Source organism: Heteronotia binoei, chromosome 12 (genome assembly GCF_032191835.1).
Source record: "Heteronotia binoei isolate CCM8104 ecotype False Entrance Well chromosome 12, APGP_CSIRO_Hbin_v1, whole genome shotgun sequence".
Classification (NCBI taxonomy): Eukaryota; Metazoa; Chordata; class Lepidosauria; order Squamata; family Gekkonidae; genus Heteronotia; species Heteronotia binoei.
This window is the reverse complement of record NC_083234.1, coordinates 77,115,665-77,132,263: the sequence shown is the minus strand read 5'-3', so window position 1 is coordinate 77,132,263 and position 16,599 is coordinate 77,115,665. Positions and strand designations below refer to the sequence as shown.

Genomic DNA, 16,599 nt, shown 5'->3' with positions numbered 1-16,599 from the left:
CGCCACACTTGGCGGCAGCGGTGGGATGAGAACAAACAGAGAACTTGATTGGCCAGGCATTTTTGCTTTTTGATACGTGCAAGCACCCAGAGGAAGCAACAGCGGTTTTGTTTTCTTTTCGGGTCAACTGGAGTAGGGGAAGTTTAGCTAGTTAGGATGGAGCGTGCTAAGAGGCTGGAAATCCTGGAGATGACAAAGCCACAGCTCCAGGAAGAGTGTGCAAAGCTCGAGCTGGAGTGTGACAACCTGACTGTAGTAGATATGCAAGACCTCCTGTTGGAGTATCATCAGCATGCAGGGGCACTTGCAAAAATGTTCCCCACCCAGTCAGAAGAACTCTTGCGGTTACGGTTGGAATTGGCAAGAATCCGTACCAAGGCGTACCAAGAGCGCAGACAGGAGGAACGAGAGAGAGAGGAACGACAAGCAGAGAGGGATGCGATCCGCAGACAGGAAGAAGCAGAGACCCGCCGGCAGGAGGAAAAAGAGAGAGCTGATATCCGCAGACGGGAACAAGAAGAGCAACGTCGCCATGAGCTTGAGGTGCTACGTCTGGAAGCTGAACTAAGCAAAGAGATCCAAGTCACGCCCAAAGACTTTGCAGTGTACAAGGAGGGAGAAGACCCCTCCACATACCTCTCCAACTTTGAGAGGGCAGCCAAACAGTGGGGGATTGCAGAGGAGGACTATATGTCTTACCTCTGTAGCAACCTGACTGGAGAGCTTTCCGCCATCTATTCCAGCATGCCTGTGGAAGATGGGGGGATAACTTTTGCGGCCTATAAAGCCACTGTATTTAAAAGGTTTAAACTGGGGCCAGACCACTCCCGAAAGCCGTTCAGGGGTTTGGCTCCACAAGAAGGTAAATCTTATTCTGAATGTGGGGTAATGAAGGAACAAGCAGTTCCAGTGTTATTGGGCCGGGATTTGGTGGTTGGCCAGTACTCTGTCAAGGCTGTACCCCGCAGCCAAACCCCCAGGGGAAAGTGGGAGGAGGAAGGCAACTTTAAGGAAGCCACCTCACCACCAACCAGGGAGGGGGAAATAGCCCAGGTTACTGAGGACGAAGAGAGGGCAGTCACCCAGGAGGGGGAGGGCCAGCCTGTCTCAAGCCCTGGAGTAGGGTGTTCTCAAGGGGAAGAGGGGTGTAGCTTTCCCCAAGTGCAGCAGGAGGCTGTGGGTGTTCCTAGCGAGGAAGGGAACCTGTCTAGCGTAAAGGATGTGCAGGCTGAAGAGACCAAGGTGGAGAGTGGAGATTTCACAGGAGGTTCTGAGAGCAGCGAGGCTAATGGGGGCTCAGAGGAGCACATAGCTGAAGGCTTGGGGGAACAGGAGTGGTTCCAGAAGGGGGTCCGGAGTGGCCTTAGGTTGGAACCGGTTCACCAAGTAGCTGTGGATCAGGAAGTGGGATCGTCCGAGACGCTCTCAAAACAGGTCGTCTTGAAGCAGAGCAGACAGGAGTCCTGGGAAGCTGTGGGACCTTCCAGGCAGGAAGGGGGGCAGTTTGGTAGTGCTGAAAAACCAACCGAGGGGACGGAGAACCCAAGCCAAACCCTCAGGGGAAGGTGGGGGGAGGAGGGCAACTTTAGGGAAGCCACCTCACCACTAACCAGGGAGGGGGAGGACCAGCCTGTTTCAAACCTTGCAGGAGGGTGTGCTCAATGGGAAGAGGGGTGCCAATTTCCGCGAGGGCAGCAGGATGCTGTGGGACCTTCCAGGCAGGGAGGAGCTCAGTTGGCTGACACTGAAAAACCAACTGAGGGGGCGGAGAACCCAGATCAAACTTTGGCTGAGTGTTCTGGAAACAGTGGGACTAGGGGTGGCTTGAAGGAGCAGGTGATAGGAAGTCTGGGGGAGCCAGAAATGTTCCTGTCAGAGGTTCAAAGTGACCCTAGGCTGGAACCACTGTGTGAGGTGACAAAGGACCAGAAAGGGGAGTTCGCCGAAGCTGAGACAGGGGATAGGGTGATGGTTTCCCTGCCACTTCATACTGGTGAACGGAAAGTGGAATGGGGGGGACCCCATATGATTGTGGATGATCTAGACGATGCTACCTGTGTGGGGGCTATAGAGAAAATGGGAAAGGCAGTTCAAGTGGTGCAGGTGAATATACCACAGCCATTCTCTGAGAGGTCCATGGTGTTGCATATAGGTAGGAAGGAAGGAGACAAAAAGAAGCTGGGACAGCAATTGTTTGCAGCACCAGAGGTAGTTTTCTGGGAGGACAGAGTGGACAGAGGGAATATTCCACCAATGAGGGATAAAGAAGAGGCAACTGTGTGGGAACTGGGCAGTTTCCAACCCCATATGTGGGGCCAGGGATTTCCTCCTTTGATGGACCACTCATCCCAGCAACAGCAGCAACGGAGGGAGAGCACCAAACTCCAGAGGTGGTCCTGGGAGATGGAGGAGTACATCTTAAAGACTGGACATTCCTGCTGCATGCAGCCATGCAACGTTTTGTCCAGAAAGGACATGGGCACCTAGGGTGCTGGACTTTGTGTATTATTGGAGAAATACCTGAATGTTTGTGTAATGTTTTGGTTAATGGGTTTCTCCTTGTTTGGTTGGATTCTGCTACGGGGTCACCTCTGTAGGAGGCAACCCCTCCGGCTCAGAATTTAAGGAGGGGGAAGTGTGGAGAAACGCCATCTGAGAGTGTTGGTGCTTCATCCAAAAAGGCAGGGATCAGTAAATCCATTCAGCAGGCTTTGTAGCCTTCCCCTCACTCCCCCCCTCCCTTCCAGAGCCAAACCAACAACGCTAGGGGGAAAGTCTCCTAGAGAGGCAGGAAGGGCTGTTGTTCTTGCCATGTGCTAGGCAGGAAGAGTTTCTCAGTTTGCAGCAGGCGCTCGGGAAGGGAGGCTGCTTGCCTGTGGGCTCCTGCCTGGGAGGCTCCAGGCAGTAAGACAAAGTAAGTCATTCTCTTAGGCAGATCAAGTATAGACCAGGGACAATACGATGCGTTTAAAAACCACCTTTATTTTGTTATGCTGTTTGCTGTGCGGTGCTGGGCTGTGCTAACTTTTTAAAGGCAACTGTTTTTGTTTTGTTTTTCTTCCCCTATCCTTTTCCCTTTTAAATAAATGTTTTTTCTGTTTTAAATGCTGGCAGTTAATCTCTGTACCACCTAGATCCCCGACCGCTTAGACCACGCTGTGTTAAGAAGGGGGCCCCAGGTGAAGGGGGGAAGGCATGCAGTTGGATAAGGTGCCAATCCTCCAGGGGTGCCCCAAAGAAGCGCTGAGGTCTCTGTGAAACCCAAGTGCAGGGTGGCAGAGGACCTTGAGGCCTAGCCTCATAGCAGGAGAGGGGGATTGGGAGTCCTGTTCCTCTCAATCTGAACCCCGGGACTGAGCAGGTGGTGGCAGCGCGCCCAAGGGGCAGGAGGAGGAATAGCTCCCTCCAGGAGTTGGCGACTCCATAGGGAGCAGACAGGACCGGGTCTGAAGGCAGAATCGGGCCGGTTTCGCCACAAGGTAATAACCAGCACCTTGTACTGAACTCGGTATATTATTGGCAGCCAGTGCAGTCCCCGAAGCCCCAGCTGAATGTGCTCCCATCTAGGGAGCCCTAATAACAGCCAGGTGGCGACGTTCTGCACTAGCTGCAACTTCCGGGTTCGGCACAGGGGCAGCCCCATGTAGAGGGCATTACAGCAATCCAACCTTGAGGTGACCGTTGCATGGATCACTGTTGCCAGATCGTCATGTTCCATGTAACTAAAACAATCAATATAAGTATATACGTACACACACGTGCGCACGCATAAAAGACCGCAATTTAAAATCTCAATCAGGCCTGCCAATAAATAAAAGCTTAAAAGTGCAGTCCTAAATAAAACTGTCTTCGATTGCCCCCTGAAGATCAAGAGAAGGGGTCAGGCACATCTCCTTGGGGAGGCTGTTCCATAGTTGAGGGGCTGCCACCAAAAAGGCTAAGCTGAGAGAAATATCAGGAAATTTCTCATGTGAGCTAAGAGAAATATCAGGAAATTTATTTCAGGCACCAGCTTTCTGCTTGGAGAAGCTCAAGTGTTACTTAATAGCCCACAGACCAGAGGAAATGGTCTGGTAAGAAGATCGTTGCTCAGCTGAGCCGGGAACAAGCGAACTATTTCATTTCCTGATCTTAATCGAGCGTTTAGAAGACGCTGCGCATAGCAGGAGCTAAGCTACAATGAAACCGCCAAGGGCAAGCAAGAAGCTCATAGTGTGACCACAGATAACCTGACTTTAGAGGCATATCAAAGAGCTGAATGCAGGATACAAAAGGCAGAAAGATGACCAAGGGAAACAGAGGCAGCAGACAGAAACACATGCCAAACACAAGGAATCCACACATTTGGGGTTCTTGCTGGGTGACCAGTGTCTGTGTTGGCTTTGCCCTGATCCCACCCCCAATTCTCTGGGCCTTGCAAAGAGCTGGCTGGCCTTATGCTTTGCAGAGGCTCTGAAGATTCTCAGCTTTGCATCTCCAAGACCAGGAAGATATCTGATCCTTCCCCTCAGGGGAGCAAAAGGGTTATGCAGCCAGTACAGAGCATCTAATACAAGGGTGTCGAACATGCAGTTTGGGGGCCAAATCAGGCCCCCAGAGGGCTCCTATCAGGCACCTGAGCAACTGGCTGTCATCTGTTTTCTTCTCCCTCTCTCTTGCTTCCTTCGGCATAACAGCTTGCTTTGCAAGGCTCTCTCAATTGCACAGCAGAACTACTGAGCCAAGCCTTTCTTCCTTCTAAGGATCCCTGGACCAAAGGAGGCCAAACTGAAAGCAACGAGGGAGCAGGCCTTCTCTATAACGGCCCCCCACTGGTGGAATCAGCTACCGGAGGAAGTCGAGCCCTGTGGGACTTTAATCAGTTCCGCAGGGCTTGCAAAACCACCCTCCTTCTGCAAGCTTATAAGGAACCCTGAAAGCAACATCTAGCCATCGGAATATACCTTACTGAATGTAGCACCTTAACTTATTGTAGTTTTAAAATTTTATGTAACTGTTTTTAAATGTATTTATTAACTGTATTTTACAATTGCTTTGTATAATAATCATGGTATATACCATGCCCTGTTAGCCGCCCTGAGCCTGCTTCGGCGGGGAGGGCGGGATATAAATAAAATTTTATTATTATTACTATTATTATTATTATTATTATTATTATTATTATTATTATTATTATTATTATTATTATTATTCTATTGGCTGAGGCTCCCTCCCCAGTCCCCTGGGGAAGGAAGGAAAGAGCCAGAGCTTCCTTTGCCCAGTTCCCTGGATCCCAGGGGAGAAATACAAAGAAAGCATCTTTAAGACCAATGAGCGCTAACATTTTAAGCATGTTTTAAGTTTTTTTAAAAATATATATTTGTTTCAACCAGGCTTCATACGATTTTCTGAAAATTAAAAGAAAATTAAAAGAAAAATATACGATAAAATAACACCTAGATGGATTTCCCCAGAAGAAGCCTCTGTACAACCTCAGTTACGGAATAAGATGAAGGTGATTAGATATATAGATCTGCTTGACGAAAAGAATAAACTGAGAAAGAAAGAGGATTTAGAAGCCTTGGGGTTTAAACCAGATTGGTGGGTAATGATGCAAATAACAACTAAGTATAATAAAGATAAACTGCTTGGGTTCACTAAAGAGAATTTTGATTTTGACAGAATATTAACTACAGGACAAGATAAAGTAATTAAGAAAGTGTATAATTATATGCTACAAATGAAGCTTGAAGATGAAACGGTTAAGGTACCTATGATAAAGTGGGCAAAAATTTTTAAGAAAAATATATCTCTAGAACAATGGGCCTTATTTTGGAAGAGTAACTATAAGATTATAAAACCAACTAATTATAGGGAAAACTTTTTAAAGCTTTTTCACAGGTGGCATATCACACCGGTCCAATTGAATAAAATCAATCCTACCATTCCTCCGAAATGTTGGAAGTGTGGTACAATGAACAGTTCGTTCTACCACTTGTGGTGGTCATGTCAAACAGCAAAAAGATATTGGGTAGGTGTTCATAGAATGCTATCTGAGATACTAAAGGTTAATATACATTTCAAATCGGAGTTAATGTTACTCTCCTTGGTTAGAAACGAAATTCCTCGAGAAGACGAATATATTGCAGTTTATATTCTGACGGTGGCTAGAACTCTTTACGCCAGATTTTGGAGACAAAAGGGTTGCCCTCATCAAGATGAATTAGTTCAGAAAATACTACAAGTCGCCGAATTGGATGTTTTAACTAACTTAGTTAGAGGGATGTCAAAAACTGAAGCGCTGGAAAAATGGGAAAAATTCTATATTTGGTTGGAAAAAAAATGATCTAATTGATATATTTATGAAAATATTATTGCTGTATTAGTAATTTTACTTAAGTAGGTGATGTTATCGAGATTGGAGTTAACCACAATCAACCTCTTCTAATATGAATTTAAACTGTATAAGTGGATAATAGATGTAGATAATTTGTTTTATTTTTATTTTTGTTTCCATATATGTTTAAAATAAACGTTAAAAACTGAAATATATATATATATATTTGTGTTTGTCTGTGTTCTTTATAAAATGTATATCTCTGCTGCCTAATGTAAATAGGCACACACATGACCCAGCCTGACTTGGCTCACCCAACAAGGTCTCATTTATGTCTGATCCGGCCCTCATAAGAAATGAGTTTGACATCTCTGATCTAACAGCTAAATGAGAGGTGTTCACCCTGCACTGGGGAAACATTCCAAAAGCACATGCCAGGTGGCCACTGATCCCTTCCCCAAAGGAAGCACCAGGCTCGTTCACAAAGGGGGCTCCTTGCTTGATGGACTCGGTCTGGGCTTTGGCCTCCAGAAGCATCTCAGCTGGATGATCTTGGGTCAGTCACAAGTTCACAAGTTTGGGGAGGGACGGTGGCTCAGTGGTAGAGCATCTGCTTGGGAAGCAGAAGGTCCCAGGTTCAATCCCTGGCATCTCCAAAAATGGGTCCAGGCAAATAGGTGTGAAAAACCTCAGCTTGAGACCCTGGAGAGCTGCTGCCAGTCTGAGAATACTGATTTTGATGGACCAAGAGTCTGATTCAGTATAAGGCAGCTTCATATGTTCTCTCCGAGCTGTTCTCCCAAGAGCAGTTCTCTCTGAGCTCTCTCAACCCCACCTATCTCACAGGGTGATTGTTGTGGGGAAAGGAAGGGAAGGAGACTGCAATCCGGCCGAAGACTCCGACTCCTTCTGAAGTTTTAGGTCAGCATAAGCATTTGTGGACAATAAGCAACTTCTTAAGTCACAATGAATGGAGCCTTACTAGGCACATGTTTTTATATGTGAGTCACAAAAAATAAATACATCGGCTAACTTCAGCCCTGACCGGGATGGGCCGGGCCAGCCTGATCTCATCAAATGGTCCACAGAGGCTAGATGGCCATCTGACAGCAATGAAGATCCTGTGAATTTAGGGGGAGGGGTTTGTGAGTTCCCTGCATTGTGCGGGTGGTTGGACTAGATGACCCTGGAGGTCCCTTCCAACTCTAGGATTCTATGAAATCTCAGAAGCTAAAGAGGGTTGGCCCTGATTAATATTTGGACAGGAGACCACCAAGGAAGTCCAGGGCTGCTGTGCACCGGTGGACAACGGTGAACCACCAGCTCTTGCCTCAGGAGCCACGCATGGCTCTTTCACACATACTGTGTGGCTCTTGAAGCCCCCATCATCCTGTTGGCATTTATCGCCTTAAATCACTTCTCCAAGCCAAGCCAGCAGCTTCAAGAATGCATTTAAAGGTAAAGTTGCTGTCTTTCCACCTCTCCCTGCCTCTTCCTTCCTTCCAAACATCTGATATGTATTCTATGCAGCTCTTATGCTAAGCATGTTTGGCCACCCCTGCCCTATGGGGGTCACCAAGAGTCGGCTGCGACTTGAGGGCACTTCCCACCACCACCAAGTTTACTTCATGACGGCACTGTGCTCATTTGTCTGCGCATTAAAGCATTTGTAGCCTGCCTTTCCTTGTCATTCAAGGTTGCTAACGGCAATAGTTAAAAATATTTTCCGTTGAAGCCAAAAATGACACTGCCTGCCCCAAATCTCTTCCACCTTCCCAGCTTAAAAAGATGCCTGCCACTTAAATCCTTTCGACAGCCTGGGCAAACAGGCAGGCCTCGCTGTGGCTCTTGAAGATTTCTGAAGAACTCCCCCCCACCCCACCCCGGGCTCATCTCTTCTGGGAGCCCCTTGCACAGAGCCCTGCCTTGCTCAGTGCCAGAGAGCCACCCTCAGTGGTGGGAGAGTCAACAGGCAGCTGCCTGATAACTGTCGTTGGTGCCCAGCTTATGCTGGATTAAAACACTATGACGCCATAAGGCCCGCATGCCTCATTTCAAAGGAACAGCCCTCTTTCTGATGCGTTTCACTTGTTGCCTGGGCCTTTCCTGAGGCGAGGCCTGTGCTTTTTAAAGGGGAACAGGGAGAATAATGTTTTTGAAGCTGGTCTTAGATGTCCACACCTAACCCCAACATGCTTTGACACTTAAAGACAAACACCGCTCCTAATTATGGTCTGGTGTAGGGCAGGGGTGGCCAACGGTAGCTCTCCAGATGTTTGTTTTGCCTACAACTCCCATCAGCCCCAGCCAGCACGGCCAATGGCTGGGACTGATGGGAGTTGTAGGCAAAAAAAACCCCCAGCCGCTTGCCTGAGGTAAGTGAAGTAAAATGACCTCCCAGGGGGGCAGGAGTCCCCCCACCACCCACACACACACTTTCAGCCCCAGATGACAAACACATGCCTGCATCAACAGGAAGGTTAGTTTGTAGACTAGTTTGCAACTTTGTGGCCCCCCCCAACTCTTTCCTTTGTTTCTAGACAAGCTGATGAGAGATATTCAAAATTCAACATGCCTGCATTTTTAAGAAGACAACTGAGTAGCATGGTATAGATCAGGGGTGTCAAACATGCCCCCGGGGGCCGAATCAGGCCCCTGGAGGGCTCCTATCAAGCCCCCCGAGCAACTGGCTCTTGTCTGCTTCCTTCTCCCTCTTTCTTGCTTCCTTCTGCATCTCAACTTGCTCTGCATGGCTTGCTCAATCGCACAGGAGCTACAGAGCAAAACCTCAATTTTCTCCATTGGTTGAGGCTCCTCCCACTCCTAGTCCCCTGGGGAGGGAGGGAAAGGGCTTCTTTTGCCTAGATCCCATGGGAGAAATACAAAGAAAGTACCTTTAAGATCAACAAGTGCTAATGTTTTAAGCATGTTTTAAGTTTTTTTTCTTTTAAAAAAAAACTTTAGTCACATTTGTGTCCTTTAAAAAATGTATACCAAATCTTAAATAGGTACACACATGGCCCAACACGGCCCAGACCGGCCCGACAAGGTCTCCTTTATGTCAGACCTGGCCCTCATAACGAATGCGTTCGACATCCCTGGTACAGACACTGCTGAACAGGGAAAGACCAGCCTCAGGTCCATAAACACACAACGTGTCTCTTTTCTTTGCAGTTGCTGCTCTGAATAATCTTAAGAGCTACTCTTTAGTGTCAGGAAAAGAAAATTGATGGCTTCCTCTGGGGCTCTCATTTTTAGGAGATTAAGGGGAGGCCACTTGTGCACCCTTCTGGGGCCTTTCCACACAGTACCTAGAGGCTAACCTGGCTACCTAACCCAGCGCACACGCAATGGAGTTGCAGCCAGCCCATCCCTTGGTGAGGCGACCCGGATGAAAAAGACAAGCTTGAATTGTACCATTCACATTCCAGGTGCTTAAAACAGGGAAGTTCTGCACTGCCCATCCATGCAACCCTTTTGCTGTTCCGAAACAGAACATACTACTTTCTGCCTGATGGGCGCAGTTCCATATTTAAATGTACAAGCCTGTCTCCCGCTTTACACAGTTTGGCCTTTATGGTTCTCCTACCAAGTGAGACTAGCAAGCATCTTGTTTACACACAATATTTGCCTCTTGCTTTTCATCCATAATGATTCTCTAGGCGCTCACAACAATAAAACAAAAGTCCAGTGACACCCTGAAGACCAACATTTATTTTAGCATGCCCATATGTTATTTTACTACAATAGCTTAACACAGCTGCCTCTTTGGAATTATCATAATAAAACAATTAGGGTGTCAATTAAAAGCACTCCAGGAACTACAACCTGCTACCACAACCATCAAGCAACACAAATCAAGCAATAGGAAGAGAACAAAGTTCGAGTCCAGTAGCATCTTTTAAGACCAACAAGGCTTTATTCAAGATATAAACTTGTGGGTGCGCTCAGACTTCTTCGGATACATTGAAATGTAAATTGCCAGTCCATACATATGAATAGAGGGTGAGTAGCAAATTAGCATACAGTACAATAAAGTCAGATGCAAGAACCAAACTGGAATAAAAAGCTTAGTTTATATGGTCACCATGTTTGGGTTTAATTCCAAGGGGAAGCATAGTGAAGGAAATAAATATGTCAGAGACTGATGGGCAGATGTACCTTTCCTGACTTTGATATATTTATTTCCTTCACTATGTTTCCTCCTGGATTTAAACCCAAACAAACGGTGACCATAAGCTTCTTATTCCAGTTTGGTCCTTGCATCTAACACCTTTTTTACGCTGAATGCTAATCTGGCTGGTCATCCTCTAACTTATATGCATGGACTGGCAACTTCCATTTCAACGTATCTGAAGAAGTGTGCTTGCCCACAAAAGCTTATACCCAGAATAAAACTTTGTTGGTCTTAAAGGTGCCATTGGACTCGAACTCTGTTCTGCTGCTTCAAACCAACACAGATGCCCACCTGAATCTATCTTCAGCAGAAAGAACAGCAGCAAGACAGCAGAGAAACAGAAGTGCCAAGTAAAATCAAACAGAAAAAGGTACAGACTTTTTCCTCTCCTCCAAAAGGAAGAAGAAATAGTAAGCCATGATGACACCAAGGGGAATTGAATCACCCAGTTATAAGGATCGCCAATAATTGCACTCCTCATTGAGTCACCCACTGGAGGCCATACATCCTGTGTACACCTCAGGATCTTTCTACACAGCACACAAAGGCAAACACAGGTTTGCAATCGATTTCACATTGAACAGATCTGCAGCCAATCCTGGCTCCCCATTATTCTCTACTAAAAGTGCACTCATAAGCCTGCACTTACATTTGTGTTTTACACTTTCAAGCATGCTTAGAATGACTTTAGCAAGTACACCTAAGAATGTGATACGTGAAGTGGTCAGTTGGACCCAGGACTTGGTCTGAAGGCAGAGGATGCAGCCCCCTTGCTGAAACCAGGCAGGTCTTCTCCGTGCCTGGATGGGAGACTGACTGGACTCCCCACGGATAAATATGCAAGATACCCCAGTGTCATACAACTAAAAATAAATTACTCCTACTAAAACAAACGGAAGCTTGAGGAAGTACAATTCATGTAAGAAAACTCAATTCAGGATCTGCCCTGTGCTTGTGGATGACTATACTCTATGCAAAAGCCAGTTTGGTGTAGTTAAGTGCGTGGACTCTTATCTGGGAGGTCTGATTCCCCACTCCTCCACTTGCAGCTGCTGGAATGGCCTTGGGTCAGCCATGGCTCTCGCAGAGTTGTCCTTGAAAGGGCAGCTGCTGGGAGACCCCTCTCAGCCCCACCCACCTCACAAGGTGTCTGTTGTGGGAGGAGAAAATATAGGAGATTGTAAGCCGCTCTGAGTCTCTGATTCAGAGAGAAGGGTGGGGTATAAATCTGCATTCTTCTTCAAAAGATGAAGCAAACACTCTGCTGTGCCTAGTTTTCTATGTGCAGTGGAGAGCCGGTTTGGTGTAGTGGTTAAGTGTGCAGACTCTTATCTGGGAGAACCGGGTTTGATTCCCCACTCCTCCACTTGCACCTGCTAGCATGGCCTTGGGTCAGCCATAGCTCTGGCAGAGGTTGTCCTTGAAAGGGCAGCTGCTGTGAGAGACCTCTCCAGCCCCACCCACCTCACAGGGTGTCTGTTGTGGGGGAGGAAGGTAAAGGAGATTGTGAGCCGCTCTGAGACCCTTCGGAGTGGAGGGCGGGGTATAAATCCAATATCTTCTTCTTCATCATCTTCTTTTAAGCATACAAGAATGCTTTATAAAGTGATCTACCATGCTGACATCCTTTTACATACCCTCCACATAGAAGACTCTTCTACACTCATCTCCCAAGCTTCACTGAACGGGCCACAGGAGGAAACAGATGGAAGAGGGGTCTGAACTGTACATAACAGAATGAGATGGAGTGGGGCACAGAAGCACTTCAGGATGCAAGGAAAAGAATCACACTTTAAACAAGCATAGCGGACCACGCCTGATCCATTCTTCATACAGGCTGCATCACTGCAAACACACAGTCGGAGGAACACGCGGATGAAAGGCTGAGATCAAGCCCTACAAAGAAAGGCTGAGAGACTTGAGGATGTTCACTCTGGAAAAGAGAAGGTTCTGGGGGGACCATGTTGGCTCTCTTGAAGTATTTGAAGGGCGGTCACTTAGGAACTGTTCCTGCTGGCACAGAGGACAGGACTTGCAACAATGGGCTTAAATTGCGAGTGGAAAGATACCAGCTGGATATTTAACAAACAAACTAAGGTGGAAACTACAGTAAGAATAGTTCAGCTGTGGAACTCGCAGCCTTAAAGAGGTGGTGAGCCTCCTCTCACTGGCAGTCTTCAAGCAGTGCCTGGATGGATATTTGTCAGGAAAGTTTTAGGACAGGGGTGGCCAAATTGTGGCTCGGGAGCCACACGTGGCTCTTTCACACACATTGTGTGGCTCTCGGAGCCCCCGCCACATCAGCAGGCATTTAAAGTTAAAGTTGCTTTCTTTCCACCTCTCCTTCCCTATCAATTTACCTTCCTTCCTGTTCTGCAGCTGTCAAACACCTGACATTTATTCTATGTGAGTCTTACATTAAGCAAGTTTGGCCACTTCTGCTTTAGGCTGATTCTGCATTGAACTGATTATTGTACAATATCCCAGAGTCCAACAGTAGCAGGGTTTGGGCGATTCACAAATAACAACAAAAAGAAGGGGTTGGACCAGATGGCCCCTTCCAACTCTACGATTCTAAGTTGCCTGTTCAAATCTTGCTTCCGCCACCAAGTTCCAAGGTTCCTATTTCTGCCTCTGCCACAGATGGATAACAAGAGGTTTGTTGCAACCACTACAAAATATATACGCATCTGATTCGGAAGTTGTGACAGTGTTTATTATTACATATTTTTGGAATTTGTTGTAGGCAAAGGAGTGGAAATATTCAAAAGCACTTAACCGTTCATTCCACCATCTCATCTAGTTGCATGTACAGAGCCTCAGAGAGACTAGCAGACAAAGGTGAACATGTGTAACTGCCTTACGCAGAAGTCTTGGCCAATCAAGCACAATACTGTGTATTTTGTGCAGCCAGCAAGTTCTCCAAAGTGAAAGCGAGTGGGTGGGGAGTTGCTGGGCTTTAACTGAAGAGGGTAGGAATTAACTCCAGAATCTTCTGAATACACAACATAAAGTCTATAATTCAGTTACAACTTACAGGTTTCCCAGCCCAGAGGCCCTTTTAATTGGAGGAGCCAGCGTTGATATTGAAGCTTCTGATTGCACAACAACCCCTCTAGACAGAAAGAGAATAGCAAAGGACTGGATTCATGAGTCACAGGAAACTTTGGTTGCCACTTCCCTGTTTGTTTGTGGGCTTAAAGATACATCTAGCAAGGCTTTGTGGGAAACAGATAACTGATATACATCGAACACACATCTAATCCAGTAAAACCCTGATCATGCCATTTGTCTTAATTAAAAAAGTAAAGGTAGTCCCCTGTGCAAGCACCAGTCGTTTTCGATTCTGGGGTGACGTTGCTTTCATAACGTTGTCACGGCAGACTTTTTATGGGGTGGTTTGCCATGGCCTTCCCCAGTCATCTACACTTTCCCCCCAGAAAGCTGGGTACTCATTTTACCGACCTTGGAAGGATGGAAGGCTGAGTCAACCTGGAGCCAGCTACCTGAACCAGCTTCCGCTGGGATTGAACTCAGGTTGTGAGCAGAGAACTTGGACTGCAGTACTGCAGTTTTACCACTCTGTGCCACGGGGCTCTTCCTTGTCTTAATTAGGTATTGTCTATTCTAACTGGCAACTGCCAACTCCAACAAAAATTACTCAACATCCTCCTAGGGGAAGAAGACAATTGACTAGAAAGGGAAAGCAGGTGTCCTGGCAGACACATTCTACAGGCTGAACTTCTGAAGCAACCTTAAACAGATGAACGGACCACCTAACTTAATCTTGTTGTCTACTCAGACCAGCAGTGGCTTTCTCGCTCATCAGATAGAATAAATGTTTCCCAACACCTGCTAACTACCCTCTTTCTAACTGTGAAGCAAAAATTCACAGAACTGCAAATGTGCTCTCTTCATTCAGCTGTACTCCATCTCAGTAGCCCTTGCAACCAGACTTCTGGTCCATCTAGGTCAGTATGGTATACTTTCACAAGCAGTGGCTCTCCAAGCCCAGACCATGAAACTTCTTTGCCACCATCTGAGTTCCCTTTAACTTACGACCCCAGGAAGCAACCCTAAATACATCCGCCTTCAAACCCAGTTAATTATCACTGAGTCACAGGCCCAACTGAACAGTGTGTGTGTTAAAGCACCATCAAGTCCCAGATACCTTACTGCAACCTCACTGGATTTTCAAGACAAGAGATTAACAGAGGTAGTTTGCCATTGCCTTCTTCTGCATAGTGACCCTGGGATTCCTTGGAGATCTCCCATCTAAATACTGACCAGAGTCAACCCTTAGCCACAGCTTATTGTTGGAACTCTCTGTCTGGGGCAGTGATGCTCTGTATTCTTGTGCTTGTGGGGGGGCACAGTGGAAGGGCTTCTAGCCCCATTGGTGGACCTCCTGATGGCACTTGGTTTTTTCGACCACTTTGTGACACAGAGTGTTGGACTGGATGGGCCACTGGCCTGATCCAACATGGCTTCTCTTATGCTCTTAACCCTGCCTAGATTTCAGGATCTGGTGAGACTGGATTAGTCTGAGCAATCTGCGTCAGAGTAACTGAACAGCAACAGCCTTTTACCCTGCACAAACACATTCCACATAGACTAAGCTGCTTTGCGCAGAATCAGGCCGCTGACCCATCTAGCTTGGAGGTCTCTTGCTCCACAAGAAAGCCTTTCCTGAAACTCCATAAACAAACAGCAGTAACTGCACGGCAAAAAAAGAAAATGGTTACAGCTACCATTGCTGCCTACAACCGGAAGCAGCTATCCACGGCCTGGGGCAGAAGACAGGGTTGCCAAGCCCAATTCAAGAAATATCTGGGGAGTTTAGGGGTGGAGCCAAGAGACTTTGAAGGTGGAGCCAGGAGCAAGGTTGTGACAAGCATAATTGAACTCCAAAGGGAGGTCTGACCACATTTAAAGGGACCACACACCTTTTAAATGCCTTTCCTCCATTTGAAATAATGAAAGTTAGGGACACCTTCTTTTGGGGCTCATAGAATTGGACCCCCTGGTCCATTCCTTTTGAAACTTGGAGGGTATTTTGGGAAGAGACACTGGATGCTATGCTGAAAATCTGGCGCCTCTACCTCAAATAACAGTCCCCACACAGCTCCAGACACCCAGGGATCAATCTCCATTATACCCTATGGGAATCGGTCCCCATAGGGAACAATGGAGTGCCCAGCAGACATTTCTCTCCCAGCATTTCGCCAGCAGACATTTCCCTCTTTCTGATGACCCTGAAGCGGGAGGAGGGCCTCCAAACCGGGGGGACCTCCTGTTCCCGCCTGGGGATTGGCAACCCTACGGGCCCCTCCCTCTCCACTGCCTCGCCCAGCCGGGTCGCTCCCCCCCCCCCCCCGGCTACCTTGAGGACGAGGTGGTGGACGCGGGCCCGCGCGGAGCCGCCCCAGAGAAGCGCCGCCAGGAGGAGCAGCGCCCCGCGCCAGGGCAGGAAGCAGGAACCGCGGCCGTCGCCTCCACACGCCGCCATCTTCGCTCCAGCATCAACACCGCCCGCTCCGCCCCGCCCACTTCCGGAGTCGAAGGGCGACGTAGGCAAGGGACGCGGCCGACGTAACTGCGGAGGCAGAAGTGGGACCGGAAACGAGGGGAACGGACTTCCGCTGTCCGCTCGGAAGTGCGGGAGCCCCTTCCTTTCTGTCTTCCGGTCACTCTAGGCCCTGGCATCTCTATCGTGAGTAAAAAAAAAAAAGATTGCCTCAAGTACTTTGGAGTGTCATTTTGAGACCTGGAGCGTCGGTGAGGAAGGGGCTGCGTGATGCGAGGCTGGGGGGAAATTTGAAAAGTGTAGTCAAGCTCGCACACTTCCTTACAGACCCTTTCGGGCGGAAACGGAATAAAATTGTCCTCTCCGGCATTCCGTAGAAGGGTTTTTACCGTAGAGATGCCTGCGACAGAGTTTTGCCACTCATCCGCCCTTTTAGAGCAGGGGTGTCAAACATGCGGCCTGGGGGCTGAATCAGGCCCCCCCTCCCCCCCCGAGCAACTGGCTGTCATCTGCTTCCTTCTCCCTCTCTCTTGCTTCCTTCTGCATAACAGTTTGCTTTGCAAGACTTGCTCAATCGCA

At 47.7% G+C, this 16,599-nt stretch overlaps 1 protein-coding gene across 1 annotated transcript in view; it reads right to left on the bottom strand.

Moving 5' to 3' along the window:
• GPR107 (G protein-coupled receptor 107) overlaps positions 1 to 16,057 on the bottom strand; it is a 79,193-nt gene extending 63,136 nt beyond the window's left edge. The window contains exon 1 of the mRNA XM_060250697.1: positions 15,877 to 16,057. Within this exon, the coding sequence (XP_060106680.1) occupies positions 15,877 to 16,002 (126 nt within the window). The 5' untranslated portion in view covers positions 16,003 to 16,057. The remainder of the gene's footprint in view (positions 1 to 15,876) is intronic.
• Positions 16,058 to 16,599: the final 542 nt, after the last annotated feature.